This window comes from Gracilinanus agilis, chromosome 2 (assembly GCF_016433145.1).
Source record: "Gracilinanus agilis isolate LMUSP501 chromosome 2, AgileGrace, whole genome shotgun sequence".
Taxonomy (NCBI): Eukaryota; Metazoa; Chordata; class Mammalia; order Didelphimorphia; family Didelphidae; genus Gracilinanus; species Gracilinanus agilis.
In genome coordinates this window covers 600,368,115-600,391,644 of record NC_058131.1, presented here as the reverse complement: position 1 = coordinate 600,391,644, position 23,530 = coordinate 600,368,115, and the positions used below count along the sequence as shown (strand labels likewise).

At 39.5% G+C, this 23,530-nt stretch overlaps 1 protein-coding gene and 1 non-coding gene across 2 annotated transcripts in view; one reads left to right on the top strand and one right to left on the bottom strand.

Moving 5' to 3' along the window:
- Nucleotides 1-14,719: 14,719 nt before the first annotated feature.
- Nucleotides 14,720-14,792, bottom strand: TRNAR-UCG. Its single transcript has one exon. It is a non-coding gene; the product is annotated as a tRNA-Arg (tRNA).
- Nucleotides 14,793-16,685: 1,893 nt separating this feature from the next.
- The window catches only part of POLG (DNA polymerase gamma, catalytic subunit), a 31,059-nt gene continuing 24,214 nt past the window's right edge, over nt 16,686-23,530 (top strand). Inside the window, exons 1-9 of the mRNA XM_044665444.1 lie at nt 16,686-17,359; nt 18,143-18,338; nt 19,044-19,211; nt 19,404-19,550; nt 19,839-19,918; nt 20,502-20,684; nt 20,815-20,963; nt 21,204-21,330; nt 21,981-22,205. Of these exons, the coding sequence (XP_044521379.1) occupies nt 16,764-17,359; nt 18,143-18,338; nt 19,044-19,211; nt 19,404-19,550; nt 19,839-19,918; nt 20,502-20,684; nt 20,815-20,963; nt 21,204-21,330; nt 21,981-22,205 (1,871 nt within the window). The 5' untranslated portion in view covers nt 16,686-16,763. The remainder of the gene's footprint in view (nt 17,360-18,142; nt 18,339-19,043; nt 19,212-19,403; nt 19,551-19,838; nt 19,919-20,501; nt 20,685-20,814; nt 20,964-21,203; nt 21,331-21,980; nt 22,206-23,530) is intronic.

The window sequence follows — 23,530 nt, the reverse complement described above, 5'->3', positions numbered from 1 at the left end:
TTATAACACAATATATTCCACAGTGATTATTCCTGAGAATGTTTCTTTCTGCACCTTGAGTCTATCATCTCTGTCAGGAGATGGGTGGCTTCATCACTGGTCCTCTGAAATGTGTTTGGTTAATGCTTTAATCAGAGTAATTCTCCTTTTCAATGAACTCTGTATCAATTCATAAAAGTCTTCTCAAGATTTTCTGAAATCACTTCTTTTGTCATGTTTTATGCTGTAATAATATTATGTTACATGAATGTATTGTCACATGTTTTATTCTACTATTCACCAACTGAAAGGCACTCTCTTAATTTCCAGGGGTTTTTGTTTTCCTTTTTCCCCCTTTTAATATTCCATTCAGGATCCAACTTCTAAAGATAAAATTCATTTTATTTGTGACTATTCCATTTTCCATGTTATTCTCTTTTAACCTTATTTCTTTTCTTATTAATTCTTTAATTTAAAAGTCTCTCTCTCTCTCTCTCTCTCTCTCTCTCTCTCTCTCTCTCTCTCTCTCTCCACCCCCTCTCCCTCTCTTTCTTTCTTCAATCTTTGTTGGGTTTGGGTTAGAGTGAGTTTCATTTGGTGCTTATTCTCCTCACTCTTTTTTCTGTAATTGTATATACTCTTTGGATGGATATCAATTATGATCTGGGACAATTCTGAAAGATTTATGACAGGGAATTCAGTACACCTCCAGAGAAAGAACTGTTGGAGTTGGATGGATGAAGATCAAAGCATACTATCTTTTACATCAGTGTATTTATAGTTTTATTTTGTTATGTATGAGTCTGCTCTTACAAAAATGACCAATATGGAAGCGTGTTTTGCATAATGCGTGTATGGCCCAGATCAAATTGCTTACTATCTCCAAGTGGGGGAAGGAAAAGGAGGAGAAAGACAGTTTGGATCTTATAATTTTGGAAAACGCATTTTGAAAATTATTATTATATGTAATTGGGAAAATAAAATACCTTTGAATTAAAAAAACAAATGGATATCATTTATGAGAAATTTTGAGTTCTGTCCCCTTCTTCCTCCTTTCTATATTGCTATATTCCTTTTTGCCCTCCTCTTTTCTCTCTTAAAGCCCTCAGAACCGAAACAATACACCTCCAAATCCTTTGTCTCAATACAGTTTTATTTTATTTTTATTTTATTTTTATTTTTTTAAACCCTTAACTTTTGTGTATTGGCTCCTAGGTGGAAGAGTGGTAAGGGTGGGCAATGGGGGTCAAGTGACTTGCCCAGGGTCACACAGCTAGGAAGTGTCTGAGGCTGGATTTGAACCTAGGACCTCCCATCTCTAGGCCTGACTCTCAATCCACTGAGCTACCCAGCTGTCCCCTCTCAATACACTTTGAAGACATTAAAATTCTAATGGGAACTCAAAAAGGTATTTCATTACTGCAAAGTCCTTTCTAGTTGCTCAAATAAATTTCCCTCTCTAAGTTTTGGTCTCTTGATTGTTATATTTACATTTTAAACCTTCTACTCAGTTCTAGCCTTTTTATCTTTTCATCTTCACCTCACTTCCAAGATATATAAAAGTATACTCAGTTTTGTAGGAGAGGTTATTAGTGATTGCTAGCCTAAATATTTTGTCTTTTGGAATATTATATTCTAAGATCTCTTTTTATTTATGGTAAAAGCTGCCAGGTCTTGTGTGCTGCTGACTGTAGTTCCCTGGTACTTGAACTACTTCTTTTTCAATTCTTGTAGTATTTTTCTTTGTGAGAGGTCTAGATTTCAACTACCATGCTTCTGGGACATTGCCTTTGGGGCTCCTTTTAGGAGGTTATTGGTGTATCTTTTCTATATTTAACATTATTTTAGTCTTTGGTCCATGAATATGGATAATTTTAATTAAATTTTAAAAGTAGTGTCTAGCCTTTTTTAAAAAAAAAAACCATGGTTTTTGGAGAGTCTGATGATCCTTAAATTATCTCTCCTTGACCTGTTTTCCAATTCATTTACTTTTTTTTTAAGTCCTTTACTTTAGGTTCCCTTGGATCTTTGAGGCTCATGGGACTGGATTTTTAGGGCCCTCTATGGTATCTCAAGACAGAGCTCTAAGATCCATCAGAGGTTCTATCTAGGCTTGAGATCCCCTGGTCTGAGTGCTATTACAATCAGTCACTCCCAGTTTCTTCCAAAGTCCATTTTATTTTTTACTCATTTTTTAGCAGCCTAGGAATTTTTTGCTTACTGTCCAGTAGCCTAAGCTTAATACAAAGCAGTTCATCTCCTGCAGGTGGTATACAAGGTGATGAATTCTTTGGTTTTGGCAACCCATGCAACAAAGAAAAATGCAAAATGGCCCTTGGTCTTGTTTTAATCATTCTTACCTCCTGCTTTTGAAGGGATGGTGGTAGAGTGGCAAAATTGGTGTGGCTGAATAGGTTGCTAAGAATTATACAATTTACAGTTGGTATTTTCAAAGAGTTACTTGCCCAAGAGCAAAGTTCTTAATATTTTACTGGAGGAAAATGAACCTAATTAATATTGACATCCTTATCATAAATGATGGCTCACAGGTGCTCCTCAGAGAGATAAATACAGTGCTTTTGATGAACATTTTTAAAAAAGATCACTAAGAAGATAATTTCAGATTTTGCCAAAATATTATATACACATTTATATTTGTGCACACACATATATAGTGTATATATATATTACATTTTCCATATCTTTAGCTGTATATTAAAATGCAGTGGATCTCAGAGGAGATGAAGTCGATGAGTGTGGGACTTGCAACAATTTGATGAAATTCTCCAAACCATGTTGATACTGTCTCTCTTGTTGATGTTTTTACTGTTTTCTATTTCAGCAATATTTCTCTTGGTTAGAATGAGGTGAAGATTTTCAGTTTTCCTCATCACTTCCTCTTTTTTTTTGAAAGATGAAATTATCAGTAAAATAAGCCATGAAAATATTACTTATTCTGCTTTTGGGAGAGATAGTAAAAAGGAAAGAGAGACAGAAACCCAGAGACAGATGGAGAGAGGGAGACAGAGAGACAGGGCTCCTATAGATGCCAGATAATTTAAATCCTCTTTCACTATCTCAGATATCCAGATTTGTGATCTGTTTCCTGAATTTCTCATCTATTTCCTCCTTTTATTCATGAGATCTATATAATATACTCCCATGATAATATCACTTCTCCCTCTGTTAATCTTTATCCAATGTTTTCCATCATATTTCCTTGCTCTGGCACTTAAATTTCCTCACACGAGTACACATTTTTAATATACAGTATTCTTCCAAATCTCTCTTCCTTTTCCTTAATCTTGTCTGTTTCTTTAGAATAGAGAGAATAGCCTCCCAGACTCATATACTCATGTCATCAAGATACACCTAAGAAGTCAAAGTTGCTTTCTTTTGGTAGGGTCTCTATTTCCCATTGTATGTGAACAATAAGCAACTAGGACAGAGGAGAAGAAGAGATGATAATGAACAAGGGAGACTTAGTACAGGATAAAAAAAGATGTGGATGGATTATGCTCTATATCACTAGATGGAATACCCATATAAATGGGATCATGAGTCTTTTGAGGTACTGAAATACAAGTTGGGTAACTTTTCTAAACAATGGCTTTAAAGTAGCTGTAAACACCTATGTTGGGGAGGCATAATGGATAATCTATTATAATAAAGTCAGGCCGTTATAAATCTTTATTAAGGAAAAGAACATAACCACCATATCCATCTAGGTCAGCATTCTGCCTCTCAATCAATCAAACACAATCCACATAATGTTTCTCTGAATCACCAAAGGAGAATAAGAGCACACTGTAAATTCCTCGAAGATGAGAATAACATTTTTCTTTTTTATTTCTCCTATTTTACTTTTTTTCTCATTACATAAAATTTTTAAATATTTGTTTTTTAAGAATTTGAGCTCCAAATTCTCTTCCCCCTTAAAAAAGCAAACAATTTTATATTGGTTATACATATGAAGTCATGCAAAACATATTTCCATATGTAAGATTTAAATTAATATCCAATACTCCAAGTACTAATTTTTATAAAGTTTATTAACAATCACTTGAAGTAGAAGGAATACAAAGGAAAGAGAAGTATAAAAATCTAGTTATCTAACAAAAATAAGACCATGTGGGTAAGTTCTCCTGCCTGCTCACCTCATACTACTTCCACCAAATGGGATCACAGGAAGAGTGAGAGAAGCGAGGCTACACAAAACTTACATCCTCCCTACATCACCACATAGACATGAGAAGGAAAGTGGGATGCTGGGAAATGAAGTCCTGCGGATCTGATTCTAATAACACACGTATTAGCCAAAAGAAAACACAAAGTTACAAAAGAAAATACACAAACCCCATAAAAATAAAGTAAAAAAAATTGATTTGTATTCAGACTCCATTAGTTCTTTCTCTGAAGAGGGATAGCATTTTTCATGATAAGTCCTTTGGAATTGTCTTGGATCATAGTCATGCTCAAAATAATGAGGTTGTTCATGGTTGATCATTATACAGTATTGCTGTTACTATATGCAGTATTCTCCTGGTTCTGTTCACTCCACTTTGCATCAATTTATATGTCTTCCCAGGTTTTTCTGAAACCATCCTGCTCATCATTTCTTATAGCACAATGGTATTTCATCACAATCATATACCACAACTTGTTTAGCCATTCTCCTATTGATGGACATCCCTGGAATTTTCAATTCTTTGCCAACAACAAAAGATACTGCTATAAGTATTTTTGTACATGTAGGTCCTTTTCCTTTTTCTTTGATCTCTTTGGGAAATAGACCAGTGGTATTATTGGGTCAAAGGTATGCACAGTTTTAGAGTCCTTTGTCATAGCTCCAAATTGTTCTCTAGAATGGCTAGCAGTTCACAATTCCACCAATAGTACTTTAGTGCCCCAATTTTTCCATATCCCCTCAAACATTTATCATTTTCCTGTTTTTCTTTTTTTAACCATTACCCTCTGTCTTGGAATCAATACTGTGTGTTGGTTCTAAGGCAGAAGAGTGATAAGGGCTAGGCTGTGGGGGTTAAGTGACTTGCCCAGGGTCACATAGCTAGGAAGTGTCTGAGGTCGGATTTGAACCCAGGACCTCCCATCTCTGTGCCTGACTCTCAATCCACTGAGCCACCCAGCTGCCCCTATCATTTTCCTTTTCAATCATATTAGCCAATATGATAGATGTGAGTTGGTACCTCAGAGTTATTTCAATTTGCATTTCTCTTACCAAAGGTGACTTAGAGAATTTTTATATGACTGTAGATAGCTTTGCTTTCTTCTTTTGAAAACTGCCTGTTTGTATCCTTTGACCATTTACAATTGGAGAATGACTTGCTTTCTTATAAATCTGACTCAATTCTCCATATATGTGAGAAATTAAGCCTTTATATTTGAGAAAATTGCTGTTAAATTTTTTCCCAGTTCTCTCCTTTTCTTCTATTCTTGGCTACATTGTTTTGTTTGTGCAAAAAAACTTTTTAATTATTCATTTAATGGATTAATTATCCATTTTATATCCTATAATACTCTCTATCTCTTGCATAAATTCTTCCCTCATCCATAGATCTGACAGATAAAATTTTCCATGCTTCTCTAATTTGCTTATGAGGATGATAAGTTTCTTAATTACCATACTGTGGTAGTACCAATATCCACCATGTAAGTTTTTCCTTTAAAAATATCAAAATCATCCTTAACTCAAGAGGGGTGGATTTGGGTTCAGGCCATTGACTTGACTTCTTGGTGACCTAAGTACAAAAGGAGGCACAAGAAGGCAAAAGTTGTTCTTTTCCCTTGGGTTTCTGACCAACATTGTCAAATCAAAGGCAATAAAGCTGTGGCCAAATGAATAGATACGGTATCTTTGCTGAATATTCTTTCCCTCCTATGGCTAAATAAAACTCCTTTTTAAAAATCTTTAGATAGCTTATGAGTGTCTTGTTTTGTACCAACTGAAAACTTCAAACACCAGGCTAGCAAGAATAAGGCCTGGCTAATAACACAAGGCATTTCCTCTAGTCTATTATAATAACTTACATATAACAGATACTTAATAAAGAAATCAATAAATTCTGATAACTAATAATCCTAATAGCCCAGTTAACCTTGCTGGAAGGCCCTTAAGTGGGATGACCAGAAGGCACAGTAATCAATAAATCAACATATTTATTAAGCTTCAGGTTTAGGCACTGTGCTAGGCTCTGGAAGGGTGCCACAGAGCTAAATATATAGTATAGAAAAACAAAATCAAAGAAGAATTTCAGAACTTTAAGGGACTGTAAACATTATTTAGACTTAACTCTTAAGGATAATTAACTTGGCTAAGGTCACAGACAATGTTTATAAAAATTCAGGAAAGAGAAAAGATTGCTGTGGGCTAGAGAAGTCAGAGAAGGCATCATGGAAGAAACTGGTTTTGAACTGGACTCTGAAGGAAGAGTAGAGCTTGACTTGGTAGGGAAAAGTAAGTCAGTTTTTTAGCTATTGGAGAATTCATTTAGCATGATGTATGGGAGAGGTTAGTGAGGAGCTTAGCCTCATTGGAAAGGGTTGGATTTTGATGTGGGAAGTAGCAGGGATCAAGTAGGATATTGATGGATTAACTCTCTCTCTCTCTCTCTCTCTCTCTCTCTCTCTCTCTCTCTCTCTCTCTCTCTGTCNCTCTCTCTCTCTCTCTCTCTCTCTCTCTCTCTCTCTCTCTCTCTCTCTCGATAGAGAGAGAGATAGAGATAGAGATAGAGATAGATAGATAGATATAGATATTATCAAATATATATTGCATGCCGATTGTTCCACAGGTTAAGCTAGGAGGCTTGGATAGGAATAAAAAAAGAGGTCCAGTTGTTAATAGGAATTTCTTAATCTCCCACTGTTTTTTTGGAGACAGTATCTGACAGGTTGAGAGTTTTGTAAAACCTCCTTCTGTCTCTTTAAGAGGCAGAGAAGATAGCTCTCTTCCTCAGCCACTTTAAGAGAACAATTATAAAAGGGAGAAAAATTCAGTTAAGTGGGTCCTGCTTTTTGGCTTCGGAGAGATCAGGGCAGTGTCAGTGTTTCTCTGTGAAGAGATTCTGACAGTGACTTCTGGTAGTTTGTTTTGAGATTTTGGGTTGGAGAAGTTAAAGACTTATTCATTAAAGTTCATCAATTAGATAATTAGAGAATTTAATATGTTAGAGTAGGCCAGATTGAGGCCTGCTTTGTGGGCAAGAAGATCCTGCCAAGAAAGGCAAGTAGAATTAGGGTTTATTAGAGATTATATAAATATAGGATTTAGATTTTTAAGATATAGTATAAAGATTAATAGATATAATCTCCTACTTCCTACCTCCTGTTTCCTGTCCCTACCTCTCCTCATAGAATAAATAGTTTCAGTGGTGTACAAAACTGATCTATGAAGCTTTTATCAACCTCCACAAATATTAGTTACCCATAACAGCTGGCTATAAATATTTATTATCTATAACAGCTATTTATCATTCATAACACAGTTGATAGACAACACTGACTTGGGCAGTTTCTAGGAATTTCCAGAATGTTGCCTATAGGATATTCCCACTACCCAAAGGAGCAAAAAGATTAGGCTGTTCACTAGGTGACCATAGAATCATAGAATTTTAGTATTGGAAAGCACTTTTAATTCCACTTACCAACGAGGCAAGGGCCTGTTTGGTACTGTTCAGAGCTGGAAGCTAGACTTCTCCCCATCCTCAAACTCCTCAGCTTTCTTCTTTTTAATCATTCAAAAATTTCCTACCCACCAGTTTTATTTCAATCCCCCTGGCCTTGTAGCCTCCTTTGATCTATTCTGTGCTCTGTCCTTGGGTGAAAGTTTTCCTATCTAAGATCACACTCCTATCTTCACCTTCCACTTATTATGCCTGATATTCTTCCCTTTACGTGGAAAATGGCTTATTGAATTTATTTACTTTTTTGTGTGTCAGTAATAATAGACAACATTTATATGCCACTTTGTTTCATGTGCTTTCCATCTCATTTATACTTCACTCTAACCTCCAGTCCTTTAAGATTTATAAAGCACAAATATTATTGTCCCCATTTTACATATGGAGAAATTAAGGCACAGCTGCATTATTATTATTATATCATTCCATCAATAAATATTTAATTTCCTACCTGGCTGCTCTTTTGGATTTCATGATCTCCAGAATTTCTTCATTCAAGCCTGTAAGATGAAATCAACCCCAAAGTTCATACCTCTTCAATATCCCCTGCCTTTGGGGCCCTTCTTTCCCTCTGATTGAAGGGGTAGGGGTGGGGGACAGTGGCCCTTGGGCAGTTCCTTCTAGGCCCTCTATTATTTAAGAAGTGTTTCCAGGGAATTCACTTCATCATTTCCCACCAGATGGGTAGGGATTCTGTAGGTGAAGGCAGGGCTGAGTAAGGGTTAGATGTGGAAGAGAGACAGTATTCTAGGAATAGGGAACTGTGTGTTTGTGAAAGTTTAGGGAATACTCTGAAGATGGTGAATTGTTCATTTGGCTGGACTATTGAGTACATGGAGGGCAATGCTGTGAGATAAACCTGGAGGGGTAGAAGGACCAGATTATTGAAGAACCTGAATGCCAAGAAAAGGAATCTGAACTTAGTTGGCAGTAGAGACCCACTGAAAATTATGGAAACAAGGAGTGATATGACTAGATCTATCCATAAGGAAAATAAGTTAGGCAACAGTATGAAGGATTTGGGGATGATGGTAAAGGGAGAATAGAGTTACGAAGACCTACTAAGGAGGAGGCTGTTCCTATAGTCCAGGTTAATGGTCATGAGAGCCCGTAAGAATAAAAATTGAGACTTATATACCATTTTACCAACTTTATCTCATTTAATCTTTATAACTCCTTGAAATAGATGTTGTAGTTATTATTAGCTTCATTAAAAAGATGAGGACACTCAATCTTAGAGAGGTTTAGTGACTCATCCATGATCCCCACAGCCACTAAATGACAGAGAAGGTATTTTGAATCCAAATCTATCTTGATTTTAAGTCCATAATGCCACATGATACCACTCCTACTATTCCTAACATGATGACAGTAGGAATAGAGAGGAGAGACTGGATACAATGATTATCAGGGATTAGAAGAGATCACTTATAGCCAATTAAATGTGAAAAGTAAGGCAGAAAGAAAAACCTTATTAAGAACAAGTTCTCATACATGAGAGAATATGTGAATTCTACTTTGCACTATTAGAATTGGGAAATCAAGAAGGAAGTTAAGTAGGAAAAATAACGTTTGTTTTTGGATTGGTTCAATTAGAAGTGCTGGTAGAACATATGTCATTTGGGAAGTTGGAGATTCAGGTCTCAAGCTCAGAACTAGTCAGGGGCAGACAAAGGCATGTGAACATCTCTTCTGAGTAGAGATGGGAATTGAGTGGATCAGATTGTGAAGGGAAAGAGCACAGAATAAGAAGAGAAGGACATTACCTTGGGGAAATAGGTACCATAATGCTTTGGGAAGAACAGCCAAAGATGGCAGAGAAGGAGTGTTGTGTTAAGAGAAGGAGTGTTAAGAGAATGTGGAGTCCTGTGGGTCCAGGGAGAGGAGAAAGCATCAGGAAGGAGGAAGTAGTTAAAAGTTTCAAAGGTTGTAACAATGTTAAAGTGAGTGAGAAACCAGAATTGGCCATTTGATTAGCATGTTACTGGTGACCTTCTAAACAATGATCTCATTAGAATGATGGGTGGGGAATTTGGACTACAAGAGGGTGAGGAAATGGATCCATACGATTTTTTTTCCAAGAAGGTTAGTCAATGAAAAGGAAGAGAGAGAGATATTGTCAACAATATGGGGCAAGACTTCCCTGATGAAACAGGACACCCTCCCCTTTTTTTCCCCATTCTTTCATATCATTTCCCAGGTCAGCAATTCTGCAATTCTTGGGGAAAATGGATTTTTCTTCAGGAAGCCCCACTTAGAAGTCTAGAATGACTGACTTCAAGGTGGCAAATAGGATTACACTGCCACCTGGTGTCAAGTCACATCAGGCCAAGTAAGTGATAATTTATATAACCAAAGGTAGATAGGAAGCCTGCTAGAGTTATCTCTATAAATGGACACACTCAGGAAGATTCTTATTCACTACCTTGACAAGCCATGTAGGTCTCTAAGAAGTCAGAAGAGTCTCTTAGACATTGTCTATTCCATTTCCTCTGAATTTCAATGAAGCAGCAGGTGTAGAAGAAAGGGCACTGGATGGCAATCAGGTGGCCTGAGTATTAGTCCTGACTTTGCTAATAACTTAAAGAATGATCAAAACAAGTCAGTTAACCACCCTAGCTCTTGATTTCCTTGTCTATAAAATATTGGATCATTAAGTTTTGTGTAGCTTAAAATCTGATTGATGGTCATAGGAGTCTATGATCTCAAAAGTTCGTCCATCATTCGATTTTATAATTATCCCACCCCAACTGTCCCTTTCCAGGTAGGAAATTTGAATCACAAAGAGATGAAATTATTTGTTCAGGGCCTCAATTATGATCCATAAATTTGACCATTTTGGTTGTCATTTCTTCCCACAGTGTTTCACTTTTGTCATTTTTTTTTCCTTCCTCCACTCCCAGGTAGTTTGTGCCTTCACATTCCTTTTTCCTTCGCTTAAAAATATGCTCTTGATCAACCCTTCATAGGAAATGTAACTGGAAAAGACCTCAGAGATCAGTCTAATACTCTAATTTTACAAACGAGGAAACTAAGGCACAGAGAAATTAATTGACTTGCTTAAAATTTAAAAAGCAGCAAGATCCTAGAATACAAATATTCTGCTTCCCATTTAGTGTTTTTTAGGTTATCTGACCCTGAATTCCTTTGGAATCTCAGGCACTCCCATTGAGAGCCTATCATCCAAATGTCAAATTGCTATACGAGTGACCTCCATGAAATCCAGCTCACCCATCATGTCCAAAATTCAGCCCTAAGGAACTACTTGCAGTTATATGCCTTATAAATGAGGCGGTCCCCTTTATGATAAAAATTAGCAATATGAAGATATGAGATCCTCCCCTGGGGAATTTATATTTAACTAAGTGGCAATATACTCCTTCTTAAACAAAAGGAATAAGCTCTAATTAGAGAATTTTTTAGGGAAAGTATCCTCACTGTTCTCTGAAATTACTTCCAGGCACTTAGCAATCAGATGCTGGGATGATATATAGTTTACCAAAAGTCCTACTTGAGAAGTAAACAACAACAACAACAACAAAAACAACAACAAAAGGCAGAAAGAAAAAAATAACGAACTCAACCTTTTGTTATAATTAAAATTATTTTGAGCCTGATTTTGGGTAAGAATATTAGTTTATTAATTTAGCTAGCATTCTAATCAATAAAATGACAGGTCATTGGCCTTCTTGGTGACCAAAGACACCAATGGACCTCAAGGCAGGTCTATGAATAGAATTTTAGGAGCTCATCCAGTTCCTCCTTTGAACATCCCAAGACATCATTATAAGGTGGTGCATCAAACCTTCAACCTTTCCCCAAACCTACCATTACAAGGCAGGAAGAGAATTCTTGACTCTCCTTTCTATTAAGTAGATTCTGTTAAAAGGGAAGACGTTCACTGGGATTCCCAAGGGCAAAGAAAATGAACAAAGCAGTAGACTGGATGGAATTCTCTGACCCTTTTATAGAAATTAAAATAGTATAGAAAAATAAATTCTCACTCCTTCCTTTATTTCAAGGGCAGTTGTTATGGAAATACTGTGATGCCCTGATTTTCTTTCCTACCATTCTCCTCAGGGTAATCATCTAGCCTCTGCTGAGCTAAAGAATCTCAGTATGATTTAGATTTCTTCCCATTTCTGCCCCAAGTACCAACCATTCCAACCCCACCCCATTTTCATTATATGCCCTCAGAGAAAAAAGGTATTCATGTTTTCAGTGCAGGGACAAGTTTTTTTTTTTTTTTTTTTTTTTTTTTTTGTATTGGTACCATTACTTGAAAGCTGTCTCTTTTTTCAAATTTTCTGACACCATTCCCTACCTACCCCCTAAAGTAAGGTTCTATACTAGACAATTTGGCTTTTGAGTCTTTACTCAAGAGTAATTTGATTTAATCTAATACCTTTGTGCTGTTGAGAGTGAAGATTTTTAGTATTAAAATTGTGTGAATTGTTATTGTTTTGCAACACGGCTATTCTAGAAATATGTTTTATATGACTTCACATGTACAATTGCTATTTTGTCTGCCTCTCAATGGTTGGGAGGGGGTAGGAGGAAGGGAGAAAATCTGGAACCCCAAATTTTTAAAAATGCTAAAAATAAATATTATTATTATTTTTTTACATTTTTAAACCCTTAACTTCTGTGTATTGGCTCCTAGGTAGAAGAGTGGTAAGGGTGGGCAATGGGGGTCAAGTGACTTGTCCAGGGTCACACAGCTAGGAAGTGTCTGAGGCTGGATTTGAACCTAGGACCTCCCTGTCTCTAAGCCTGACTCTCAATCCACTGAGCTACCCAGCTGCCCCCCAAAATAAATAATTTTTTAAAAAGCATTTGCATTTAGAAAAGACAACATTAAAGAGCATCTTCACAGTGTGTACTGGCTGCACCCTAGGTAGCAGCCTACCTTGCCTACACCCTAGTCCTGTTTTTGCATGTCCCATCCAGGTAGTCCATATCTAGCAAGTGCATTATTCAATATTACCCTTACAGGATGGATCTCTCATTTTTCTGAAGTTGATCCAAATGTCTTATAGATGGGGATAGTACAGGTATAGCAAGAAAGTCAGGGACAAGAGCCTTTGGCACTATGGGGCGAGAGGAGGTGTGTTACCTTAACATAGGCAACTCGGACTAATTTCTAAAAAAACCAGAGTGGTCTGATTTAAATGGCTTTTGGATGTTTTCTCTTTCTTCCTCTGTCCTTATCATCTCCTTTCCCTCAGATTCCTCAAGACACAAAGGGCAAATGGATTAAGAAAGGTAGGGAGTGTACTAGCAAGAATGTTTGACTTAGAATCAAGAGACTCCTGTTTGAATCTTGGATCTGATGATAGCTGTGTGATCATGGTTATGTAGGAAGCCCCCTTAAATCTGGGTTTCCTTATCTTCAAACCCAGAGTAATAATATATTTGCATAATCTAACTCATGAAACTATTATGGGGGAAATGATATAAAAATGTGCATTGTCATTATTATGCTTTAAATTCCATTATTACAAATTCATTCCTTTGGGTCATTTGTCTTTAAAAAAATCCCCCTCATTCATTTATTCATTTAACAAACATTTTTGAATGCCTGCCAACAGAGGCAGGTTAGATGTAGCTTGTAAAAGCTTTGAAGAGCTGATTGTTAAATTTTTGTGGCAATATTTACACCTAAGAAATTGGCAAATGCTACCAACCCGGGCTTGATTTATTGTTTTGTTGATTGTCTAGACTTAAGAAAGTGATAGAGAGAAAAGTTAATAACGCAGATTAAACTCAAAAATGTGTTGTGAATACATGTACCCCACCCTGGAGAAATGGTTGTTAAATATTTACCAATCCTGAGCTGAGGATAAAAAAATAAATTAGAGAGTGTTTCATCCTTAAGTAGTTTAAGATATAGTAGGACAAATGAGTCATCTTAAAACTATGAAGACCTAGAACTTAGATCACAACTACTCTGGCATTAATTTTTATGTAACAAGCCCCCTTAGGTCTCTATGCCTTAATTTTTATATTTGTAAAATGATTACGTAAGACTAAATGATTTCTAAGGTCCCTTTCAGGGGTGAACCGGAGCCAACTCATACAGGTTTATAAGAGTTGGTCTTTCGAGTGTGAGCATTTAAACCTTGGAAATGAGAAAATAGGATAAATCAGAACTTGTTTTGTTGTTCTGCTAATTGCCTAGACTTAAGAAAGACACAGAGAAAATGTTAACAATGTAGATTAAACTTAAAAGTATCAATTGTACATTTTTTCAGAGCCATTGCTCAAACATTTGCCTTCACAGTTCTCTCTAGTCATAGTCAAAGATGAGTAAATGTAAGTTACATGGAAATAGATTTAAAGTGATTTGGGTGAGTCGTTAACCAGGAGGACCTCTTGGAGGAGACATTTGGGTTGAGTTTTGAAGGGAGCTGGGATTCTAAGAGGTAGAGAGGTGAGGCAACCCGACATTGCAGGTATGTGACTGGGAACAGCAAGGAGGCCAGTTTGACTGGAACGTGGAGACGGTGGTTAGGGTTGGTGTGGGAGAGGGGGTGGGGAGCAAAATGGATCCAGGCGGTAAAGATAATCTGGAGTCAGCTGGTGGAAGGGATTCAATAGCCAAGCGCAGGAGTTGGGATTTTAGTCTAGATGCATGGGGTAGTCTTGAGTTAGGACGCATCCTTGGCTTGTTTCTGTAATAATTATGCAGGAGCTGGTTTGCTGAGAGCCATTTTCAGGGCTGAGAAGAATGCGAGGATCGTTTTGTTTTCCTGGCTCCCAAAGTCAGTGCCTCTTTCTGCGGGTAGAAGGAATAATACGGTGAGCTTGGGTGACTGTAGTCTTTTTAATGTTAAAAATTGTCAATTTTTGAAACGCAAGTAAGTGCAAACTGCATGAATAACCGCACTGAATTGGATTTGAATTATTGAATTGCCCTCTTTTTTTATAAAAGCAGAGGTTTGAACTGCAGGATGATGCTTTGTAGGTTTTAAAAATACTCACGTTTATATCTCAATATTGTCTTTGTTGAATGAAAAATTTCCAGCCACCAGGAACACTTGCGACCGCGGCAGGACTCGAACCTGCAATCTTCTGATCCGAAGTCAGACGCCTTATCCATTAGGCCACGCGGCCACACGCAAATCTGCTTTTTCGAGCTACTTTAGAAAGAAGCGTCACTACTTTGTGCTTCGTTCTAGACCAATCTCCGATCTTCAGGCGGGAGGAGGCGGGACGTAAACAGGTTCCTGAGGCTGCGCGGTGTGCGTGTGCGGGGAGGGTCTGGGCCGGGCACTGGTGGTCTTGTCTTCCTTTCCCTTTTCTTCCTTCTCTTAGCTGCCCATCCCTCACTTCCTGCTGCTGACCCTGCCATTTGCGCCCCTCCCCCCACTTACCCAATTGCTTCGGTCCCAGGGGAACCGCGGGAGCTCGAGTTCTGGGGAGCGGCGGGTTAGAGGCGGTGGTGGTGGCGGCGGCGGCGGCGGCGCGGTCGGGGCGGGGCCGGGCGGGGTCGGACCGGCGGAAGAGGTAGCACTCTAGCCCGAGGCTGTGCAGGCCCAGCTACTGGCTTGTCGGTCAGTTCCGGGCTCCCCAGGTTGTGGGACTGGAGGAGAAGAAGGGAGAAGAGGAGGAGGAGAAGGAGGAGGAGGAGGAGGAGAGGTGAGAACCTGGTGTTCCTGGCAATCTCCCGAGGGGAGGGGACAAGGCTGGGGTCCGGGGGCGATATGGGGGAGGGGTGGGGCCGGAACCTGGGTACGGCACCTCCCCCCCACCCCCCAGTCCCAGCGGAGCTTAGAAGACTGTGCTCCCTTGCCTGGGGATGCCAGGGGTGGTTTCATGCCTCCCCCCCCCCCCACTCGACAGCTGTGCTCCCTTGCCTGGGGATGCCAGGGGTGTGTTTATGCCTCCTCTGCCACCCCTGAGGGGCGGGCGGAGCACCTAGGAAGAAGGCCTCTGTGGATGGATGGATGGATGGATGGATGGATGGATAGATGGATGGTGGTTCCCCTGCGGGGGGATTGGTGAGAGGCTTCTTCATTGCCTTTCTCTCTCTTTACACTTCGATTGCTCCCTGCTCCTTCAGGCAACAGCGGTAGGATTTATTAATGTGACAGGCATCCCCACCCCACTCCCCCATCCAATTAATTAATAAAAAGCAATAGTCCCTGCTTTCCCGGAGACCACAGTCTAATGGAGGCGACAGCTTTGTAAGAACAAGATGTAGACAGATATATTAAAGACAATAAAAGAAAAAAAAAGACTACCATTAAGGGGAATCAAGAAAGGCTTTTAATAGAAGGTGGAATTTTAATTGAGACTTGATGGAAGGAAGGCAGAGAGAGAAAGGAGAACATTTTAGGTATGAGAGAAGTAACATTAAAGAGGAATTGGGAAAGCCTTCTTGTAGAAGATGGGATTTTAATTGAGACTTGAAGGAAGGAAGCTAGAAGGCAAAGAAAAAAGGAGAACATTCCAGACATGAGAGAGAGCCAATAAAAAGGCATGGAATCAGGTGATGTCTTGTGGAAGGACCAGCAAAGAGTCTAGTGTCATTGGATGTAAAAGAAGTGGAGGAGAATAAGATATATGAAGACTAGAAAGTTAGGAAAGTGCTAGATAATGCAATATTCACTTATACTTGTATATTGCCTTGTAAGAAGTAGTCAGGGGTGGGGAATCAGGGTTTAATTTATTCCTTTAAGGGTCTTTATAGTTATCACATTCTGTAATTCTTTTATTCCCATTTTACAGATGAGTAAACAGCAGAGAGGCTGAAAGATTTACCCAAAGACATAGCTGGTAAGTGGGGGAGATGAGACTTGAACTCAGGGCTTTAGACTCCTATTCAAGAGCTCTTTTCTACTGGAAATGGAAGGAAGTAGCTACATTGTAGGAAGTGACTAGAGAGGGGAGAGAAATAAATTTGTTCCTTTAAGGGTCTTTGCAATTATCACATTCTGCAGTTTTTATATCCTTATTTTACAGATGAGGAAACAGGATCAGAGAGGTTAAGAGTTACCCAAAGATACACAGCTGGTAAGTGGGGGAGCTGGGACTTGAACCCAGGGCTTTAGACTCCTAGTCCAGAGCTCTTTTCCACTACAGATGAGTCGCCTGGTATGGAGAGTGGTAGCAGCCCGTGGGGTCCAGCCTTGGTGTTTTCAGCGTTGGGCTTCTGGCTCTTCTGTTAGCCAACAGTCCTGTGAAGAGGAGGCATCTTCAGTGGGAGTTAGAGATGAGTGCCAAAAGAGAGAGAATGCATTGCATATTCAAATGCTGTCTAGAGGGCTTCATGAGCAGATCTTTGGGCAACCAGAGATACAGCCTTCTAAGGAAGCCATACAGCGGAGTGTGGAACATCTGCAGAAGCATGGCCTCTGGGGCCAGGAAACTTCTGCTCTTCCTGACGTAGAGCTGCAGCTACCTCGTCTTTATGGGGAAGACTTGGACCAGCACTTCCGCATCCTAGCCCAGAAGCAAAGCCTGCCTTACCTAGAGGCTGCTCATGAGCTGCTCCAGGCTGAATTGCCCCCTCTACCCAACAAGTGGGCCTGGAATGAAGGTTGGACTAGATATGAGCCTGATGGGAAGGGACAACAGGTGGAATTCCCTGAGGAGCGGGCTTTGGTATTTGATGTGGAGGTCTGCATAGCAGAGGGCAGCTGCCCAACCTTGGCTGTGGCTGTATCACCAAATTCCTGGTAAGTTAAAGCCATGCTGCCTTAGCATTTACATGAGTACCCACTCCATAGTACAGTTGTCGCCAGGGACAAATGAGACAATTGTTAATGGCTTTTTTTTTTAAAAACAACTCAATACTGTTTCTCACATTGTCCTTTACTTTTGTCTCTCCTTGGCCAGTGCTTTACTCCATTTTTCATTTTCAGCTTCTTCTGTTTAGTTTAGCTAATAGCACCCAGAGCATAAGGATATTCTTGTGCCTTGACCTGGTTACAGAATCCTGACTTGTATATTTAATTCAGTAGGCATTTATTAAGCGCCCAGTATACAGATGCAGCCTTGTGCCAAGCACTAAGACATAGCTTCTGCTCTCATGGATTAAATTCTTTCCTGTGAATTGTAGATTATTCCAGGAACTTTATCATGGCTATGGATACTGGTATATCATGGATATTTCAGATTACCTTGTTATTTCCTTGTCTTTTGGCTTACATCTGACCCCTCTGTAAGATAGTCCTATATCTTTTTCCTCAGTCCTTGAGTCTGGAGTAATTTTAACCTTTCCATATTCAAGCACACCAATTTATCAACAAATTAAAAAAATCCTCTTTACAATGGATTGTTATTTGTAACAGTTGCTAGAGTAAGGAAAGTGAAGGAATTAGGTGCTGACTCCCACACTTTAAGCCAAAGAACTTAAATGGACCAGTCTTATCCAGTCTTAGTCTCAGAGTTTATATGCACAGTTGTCTGGGGTTTTTGTGTTCTTTGTGACATCAACCCCATTTTTGCACTGCCTCTAGGTATTCTTGGTGTAGCCGAAGGCTTTTAGAGGAACGATACTCCTGGGCCAGAAGCCTGTACCTATCTGACCTCATTCCTCTGGAGACCCCTGCTGGTGTTAGTGGTCCAGCTAAGCAGGATTGGTCAGAGCGTTTGATTGTAGGGCACAATGTTTGCTTTGATCGTGCCTTCATAAAGGAGCAGTACTTGATTCAGGTGGGGATTCTGCATCTATCATTTTCTTTTTGTATGGAACCATTTATTGGCTTCTCATTTACTTGCTTTCTGTTCATGATTCTATTTTGGTGTATTTTCTAGCCTTATGTGGGTAAAGCAATTATTTTTTCTGTTTTCCCAGTATTTTAGTACCTGTATAGTCAAGGATTTATGATATTAAATAATTCTGAAGCTGGGGAAAATAAAGGACTACATCTTTGATCCCCACAGTTCAAGAAACCATTCTAGGCTAGTTGTACTGAGGAGTTATCACTGCCCCCCTCAGTGGTCAAGAAGCTTGTGGTCTGGAGAAAAAAAGACAACATTAGATTTTAAATAACAGATAATGCAATTAAAAAAATAATAGGTCCAGATGAAAATAAGGCTATTCATGAGTCATTGCTAAATGAGTGGTACAGACAAATACTGTGAGAATTCAGAGGAGGAAGAGATACCCTCAGACTGGGGTGATCAGAGAAGACTTTTACAATGGAGATGGAATTAGAACTGAGCCTCAAATAGGAGTAGTACTTGGATAATCACAGAAGGGTAGATAGAATATTGCAGGGTCATGCTTCTTGGCATAAGCAAAAACCTGAAAGTAAGCATGTATGCTAAGTATTCAGGTGACAGTGACCAGTTGGATTGAAGTTGAGCATTTGAAATGGAGTGTTTTTGACACCTCAGCTGTTGTGTATGTTCCAGGGCTCTCGGATGCGCTTCTTGGACACTTTGAGTATGCACATGGCCATCTCTGGGTTGAGCAGCTTCCAGCGCAGCCTTTGGATGGCTGCTAAACAGGGGAAGCAGAAAGGCTCTCAGCTTGTTCAAAAGCATATCAAGAAAACCCAAAGTAAAGCCAAGGGTCCATTGGTGAGTGAGGAAACTACAGAGGGCCCACCTTTTCATTCCTAGCAAAAGTAATTTGAAACAGAGTTCTTTTGGTTTTCTGACTTCATCTTAAGGTTCCCAGCCTCTTTTGCCTCCTTTAGAGCTGGGTAGGGAAGGGCAGGAGAGGTTAGGGGAAAGGAGCATTGCTAATTATTTGTTCTCTCATCTTCCCAGATCTATTCCTGGGACTGGTTGGACATCAGCAGCATCAACAACCTGGCAGATGTACACAGTCTGTATGTAGGGGGACCACCTCTGGAGAAAGAAGCCAGGGAACTGTTTGTCAAAGGGACTATGAAGGATATCAGGGAGAACTTTCAGGTATAGTAGTCAAGAGATCAGTGGCTTGGCTATTGTTGAAGAAGACACAAACATTTTTGATTTAAGAAGAAAATGAGGGTATTTGTGGCTTTTGGATTTTTTTGTAAATTGCTATCATGATTATGTTTTCTCTTTGATTCTTTATTGTGTATTCATTTGGAATATATGGCTTGTATTGAACTGAAGTTTTTTCTTCAGATAGCAGTATCAGTTTCTGTCTTGAGTGAGAGAAAAAAAATCTTGATTCTGCAAGTTCCACTTTGTATTGTTTGTTATTGTCTTGTACAGGATCTGATGCAGTACTGTGCATTGGATGTGCAGGCCACCTATGAAGTTTTTCAGGAACAGTTGCCACTCTTCATGGAGAGGTGAGAGGACCCTGGGGGTAGAAGGAGCCTAGAGGTATGCCTCATAAGGCAAGAGAGAGTCTCTTCATCAGGAGTTTCTTGGCTTGCAGGTCCTTGTTCTTGGTGGGGGTGGCCTAGTGGATCTGCTATTTTTCTAGGAATAGTCCATCGAGAGACTTGGTTATTAACTAGTGTCTCTAGCCCCTGACTGTTTCTACAGAAGCCCTAGAGGGAAGCATCAGGAGGGAAGATGGAAAAGGAAACCATTTTTTAATTCTATTCATCTTGGGGTTGAGCGGGAGGTTGGTTGGTTGGTTGGGTCTTGATTCCTCTTATAAAAGTCAAAGGCTATTATGTTAATAGCTCCCATTTATATTGTGTTAGCCAGTGAGGTGAGTAGTGCAAGTATCATTATTTTTATTTAATAGACAAAGGAAACAGACTCAGAAATGTTAAATGACTGGTACAAGATCACAGATCTAGTAAGTCTTGGAGCTAACACTTTGGTCTTTCGATTTCTAGTTTTGTGCTCTTTCCAGTACACCCTCTTCCTTCTTCTCTTCCCTTCTCTAAAGCATAGGTTGGTCTTTCTTCATCCCTACAGGTGCCCTCACCCTGTCACACTAGCTGGGATGCTAGAGATGGGGGTGTCTTATCTTCCTGTCAACCAGAACTGGGAGCGCTACCTAGTGGAGGCGCAGAGTACCTATGAGGAGTTGCAGAGGGAGATGAAGAAGTCTCTGATGGACCTTGCTAATGATGCCTGTCAGCTAGTGTCTGGGGACAGGTAGTCCTGGCAGTGAGGGCCTGGGCATGGCTGCTAGTAGACTATTTGGAGGCACAAAGTGGGTAGAAAGTGAGCTAAGGCATTGAGATCTCTTAGCTGAGTATGAGTGTTGAGTAGTCTTGTTCCTCAGGTATAAAGATAACCCCTGGCTTTGGGACCTGGAGTGGGATCTACAAGAGTTTAAGCTGAAGAAGAAAAAGATTCGGAAGAAGGATCAGAATATATCATGCAGGTCTCCAACTCAGGCTAAAAATTCCTCAGAGATGGAATGGCAAGAAGGTAGGACTAGAATGGGGGGAAGGTTAAGAGGTATGAAAAGTCAGGTTTAAGGATGGACGTAGCTGAGCTGTTGGAATATAACATGCCCTGGAGAAATTCACAGGATAGCTTTAAATTCCATTTCAGCAAAACACTCACAGAGTCAGATAGGGGCTGCTTTGTTGGGTGGAATGTGGAAATGCAGAATAGTTCCCTTTTCAGGGGGTCTGTATTCTGAGTTGATCATCTTCTCCTGGGCAGATCCTGGTCCTCCTATTGAAGAGGAAGAGCTGCAGAGTGATTCTGCCATCAGAACTCGAATGGAGGAGTTGAAAGAGACAGTGGCATTGTTACCCAAGAGAAGTCAGCACTTGCCAGGACATCCAGGGTGAGCCTTTGGACCAAGGGGAGGAGGGACACTTTGGGCACTTCATGGGATAAATTTCTCTCAAGTCTACATCATCTTCCCTTGCCTTACTTCTATCTTTTTTTTTTTTTTTTTTTTTTCAGTTCCCCTACAGAAGGTAGATTCGGCAGTAGGGAGTTCAGAAATACAAATGTGTAGTAATCATGTCTCAGAGCTAGGCTGTTAAATCTAGCAGTGCCATTTTTAGATCTCATCTTTGCCATTTCCCCTATTGAGCAGCCTTTGTTCAAAGATGTTCTGGTTTGAGGTACGAAGAACATGAGCTCCCAGCTTCAGTGCGTGTGGGTGCATAGATGTTGTTTATCCTCATTTTGGTCTATCTTGAAAAAGGTTCTTAACTGCTATTATCTTTGGGATAACAAAATCAAAAGATTGTTCACCATGACCAGATTGGGATTATACTATGAGTTCAGGATTGAGCCTGTTTTGAATATCTGGACCTCTGTTCCAGTAAAGTGGTAAAGTGCAGAAGAGAATTTCTCCTAAGTACTGTAAGACCCAGCTTCACAGGAGATAGAAAATGTAGGATTTGGGTAGTTGGGGTCAGGAGGAAGGAAGAATGACTGTGGTTGGAAAACTTTCCTGTAATAATCTTTCTATTTGTTCCATAGGTGGTATCGGAAACTCTGTCCTCGGCTGAATGATCCTGACTGGATACCAGGTCCCAGCCTTATCAGTTTGCAGATGCGAGTGACTCCAAAGCTCATGATGTTAACATGGGATGGCTTCCCTGTACACTATTCAGAGAAGCATGGCTGGGGTTACTTAGTACCTGGGCGGCAAGATAACTTATTAGTAGATTCCTCAGAGACAGATGTGGCTGGTTGTCCCTACAGGTAGGAGTCCAAGCTAGATCCCTTTCAGAGATTTTGTGTGATAAAACAATTTGGGGAAGTTAGATTCTAGTCTAATTAATCCCTGGTTAGGGAGAAGGGGTCCAGACATTTGTAGTGTGATAAGGAGAGCTTTGATAAGGCTACTCTGCAAAAAGTCATAGACTTGGCACCATAGAATTAGTCCATAGAATTATGGAGCTTCACAACCAGCAATGCTCCTCTATATATCTTCTGATTCTCATCTCATCCTAGAGCTAGAGGGACCAAATTACAATTTTCACTTCTTAACTGCTTCTTAGATGAGTCCACTGCCCTTTTCCCTTCTTTCGTCCTCACCTTGTGGATACAGGGCAAGGGTCTTCAGAGTAACTAGGATCAGCATAGGTGCTTGAAGGGGTTTTCAGAGATTAATTTTTATAGTCCAGTAAATCCTGTATCCTCACCCCTTCCTGATATTCTGCTGAAACTTAATGGACTATTACTAGTTGAGATTTGCTTAGAATGGTATTGGATTTGGGCAAGAATGAGGCCTAGACCTTATTAAATCAGTATCTGGGTGTTAGATGGTGAAAAAACCATATTATCTGTTGATCAGTTATTTAACTATTATTATTTATTAAATATATACTTTGTGTCAGGCATAGAGCTAGGAGTTAGGTCTATAATTAGAAAGAATTAGACAATTCCTACTCTCACATTTGTCTTAGAGGGTGACAGAAACCAAAGTTTCAGGGGTCATTGGGCCCTGGTTCTACCATAAAGCCCAATATTTCTTAATTTTTCTTTTCCTCCATTAGTTTGGTCCCCAGAGAGAAGTTTAGACTAGAATAGTGGATGAATAATATTTTAATTTTATTGCCACATCATTAACTTCACTTAAAGTTCAAGAGAGCACTCATTAGTACATTAGAGATGGGGATAGAAGAGGTAAATATGTCTAAAGTCCTATTATAAAATCAGCACTTTCATAGGAGAGGGGAGCTTTTAGGGAACTTGATGTTCCTTAGTAAAAGCTTGGGTTGGAAAGAAAATAACATAAAGCCTCATTGTCAAGTAAAAAATCCTCTCACCATCCATTTTACCGGATCCCTGGAAACAACATCTCCTTTATGGATACTGGATGTGACTAATGCCATGGGCTGAGCTGGGTCTTACAGTACTTAGGAGAAATTCTCTTCTGCACTTTACCACTTTACTGGAACAGATGTCCAGATATTCAAAACAGGGAGAGAGAAGGCAGGAAAAGAAAATGGTAGCTCAGTATTACTAATGAATATTTATACAAACATGTTGAATAAAAGATTAACAAATAGGCTGCAGTAATA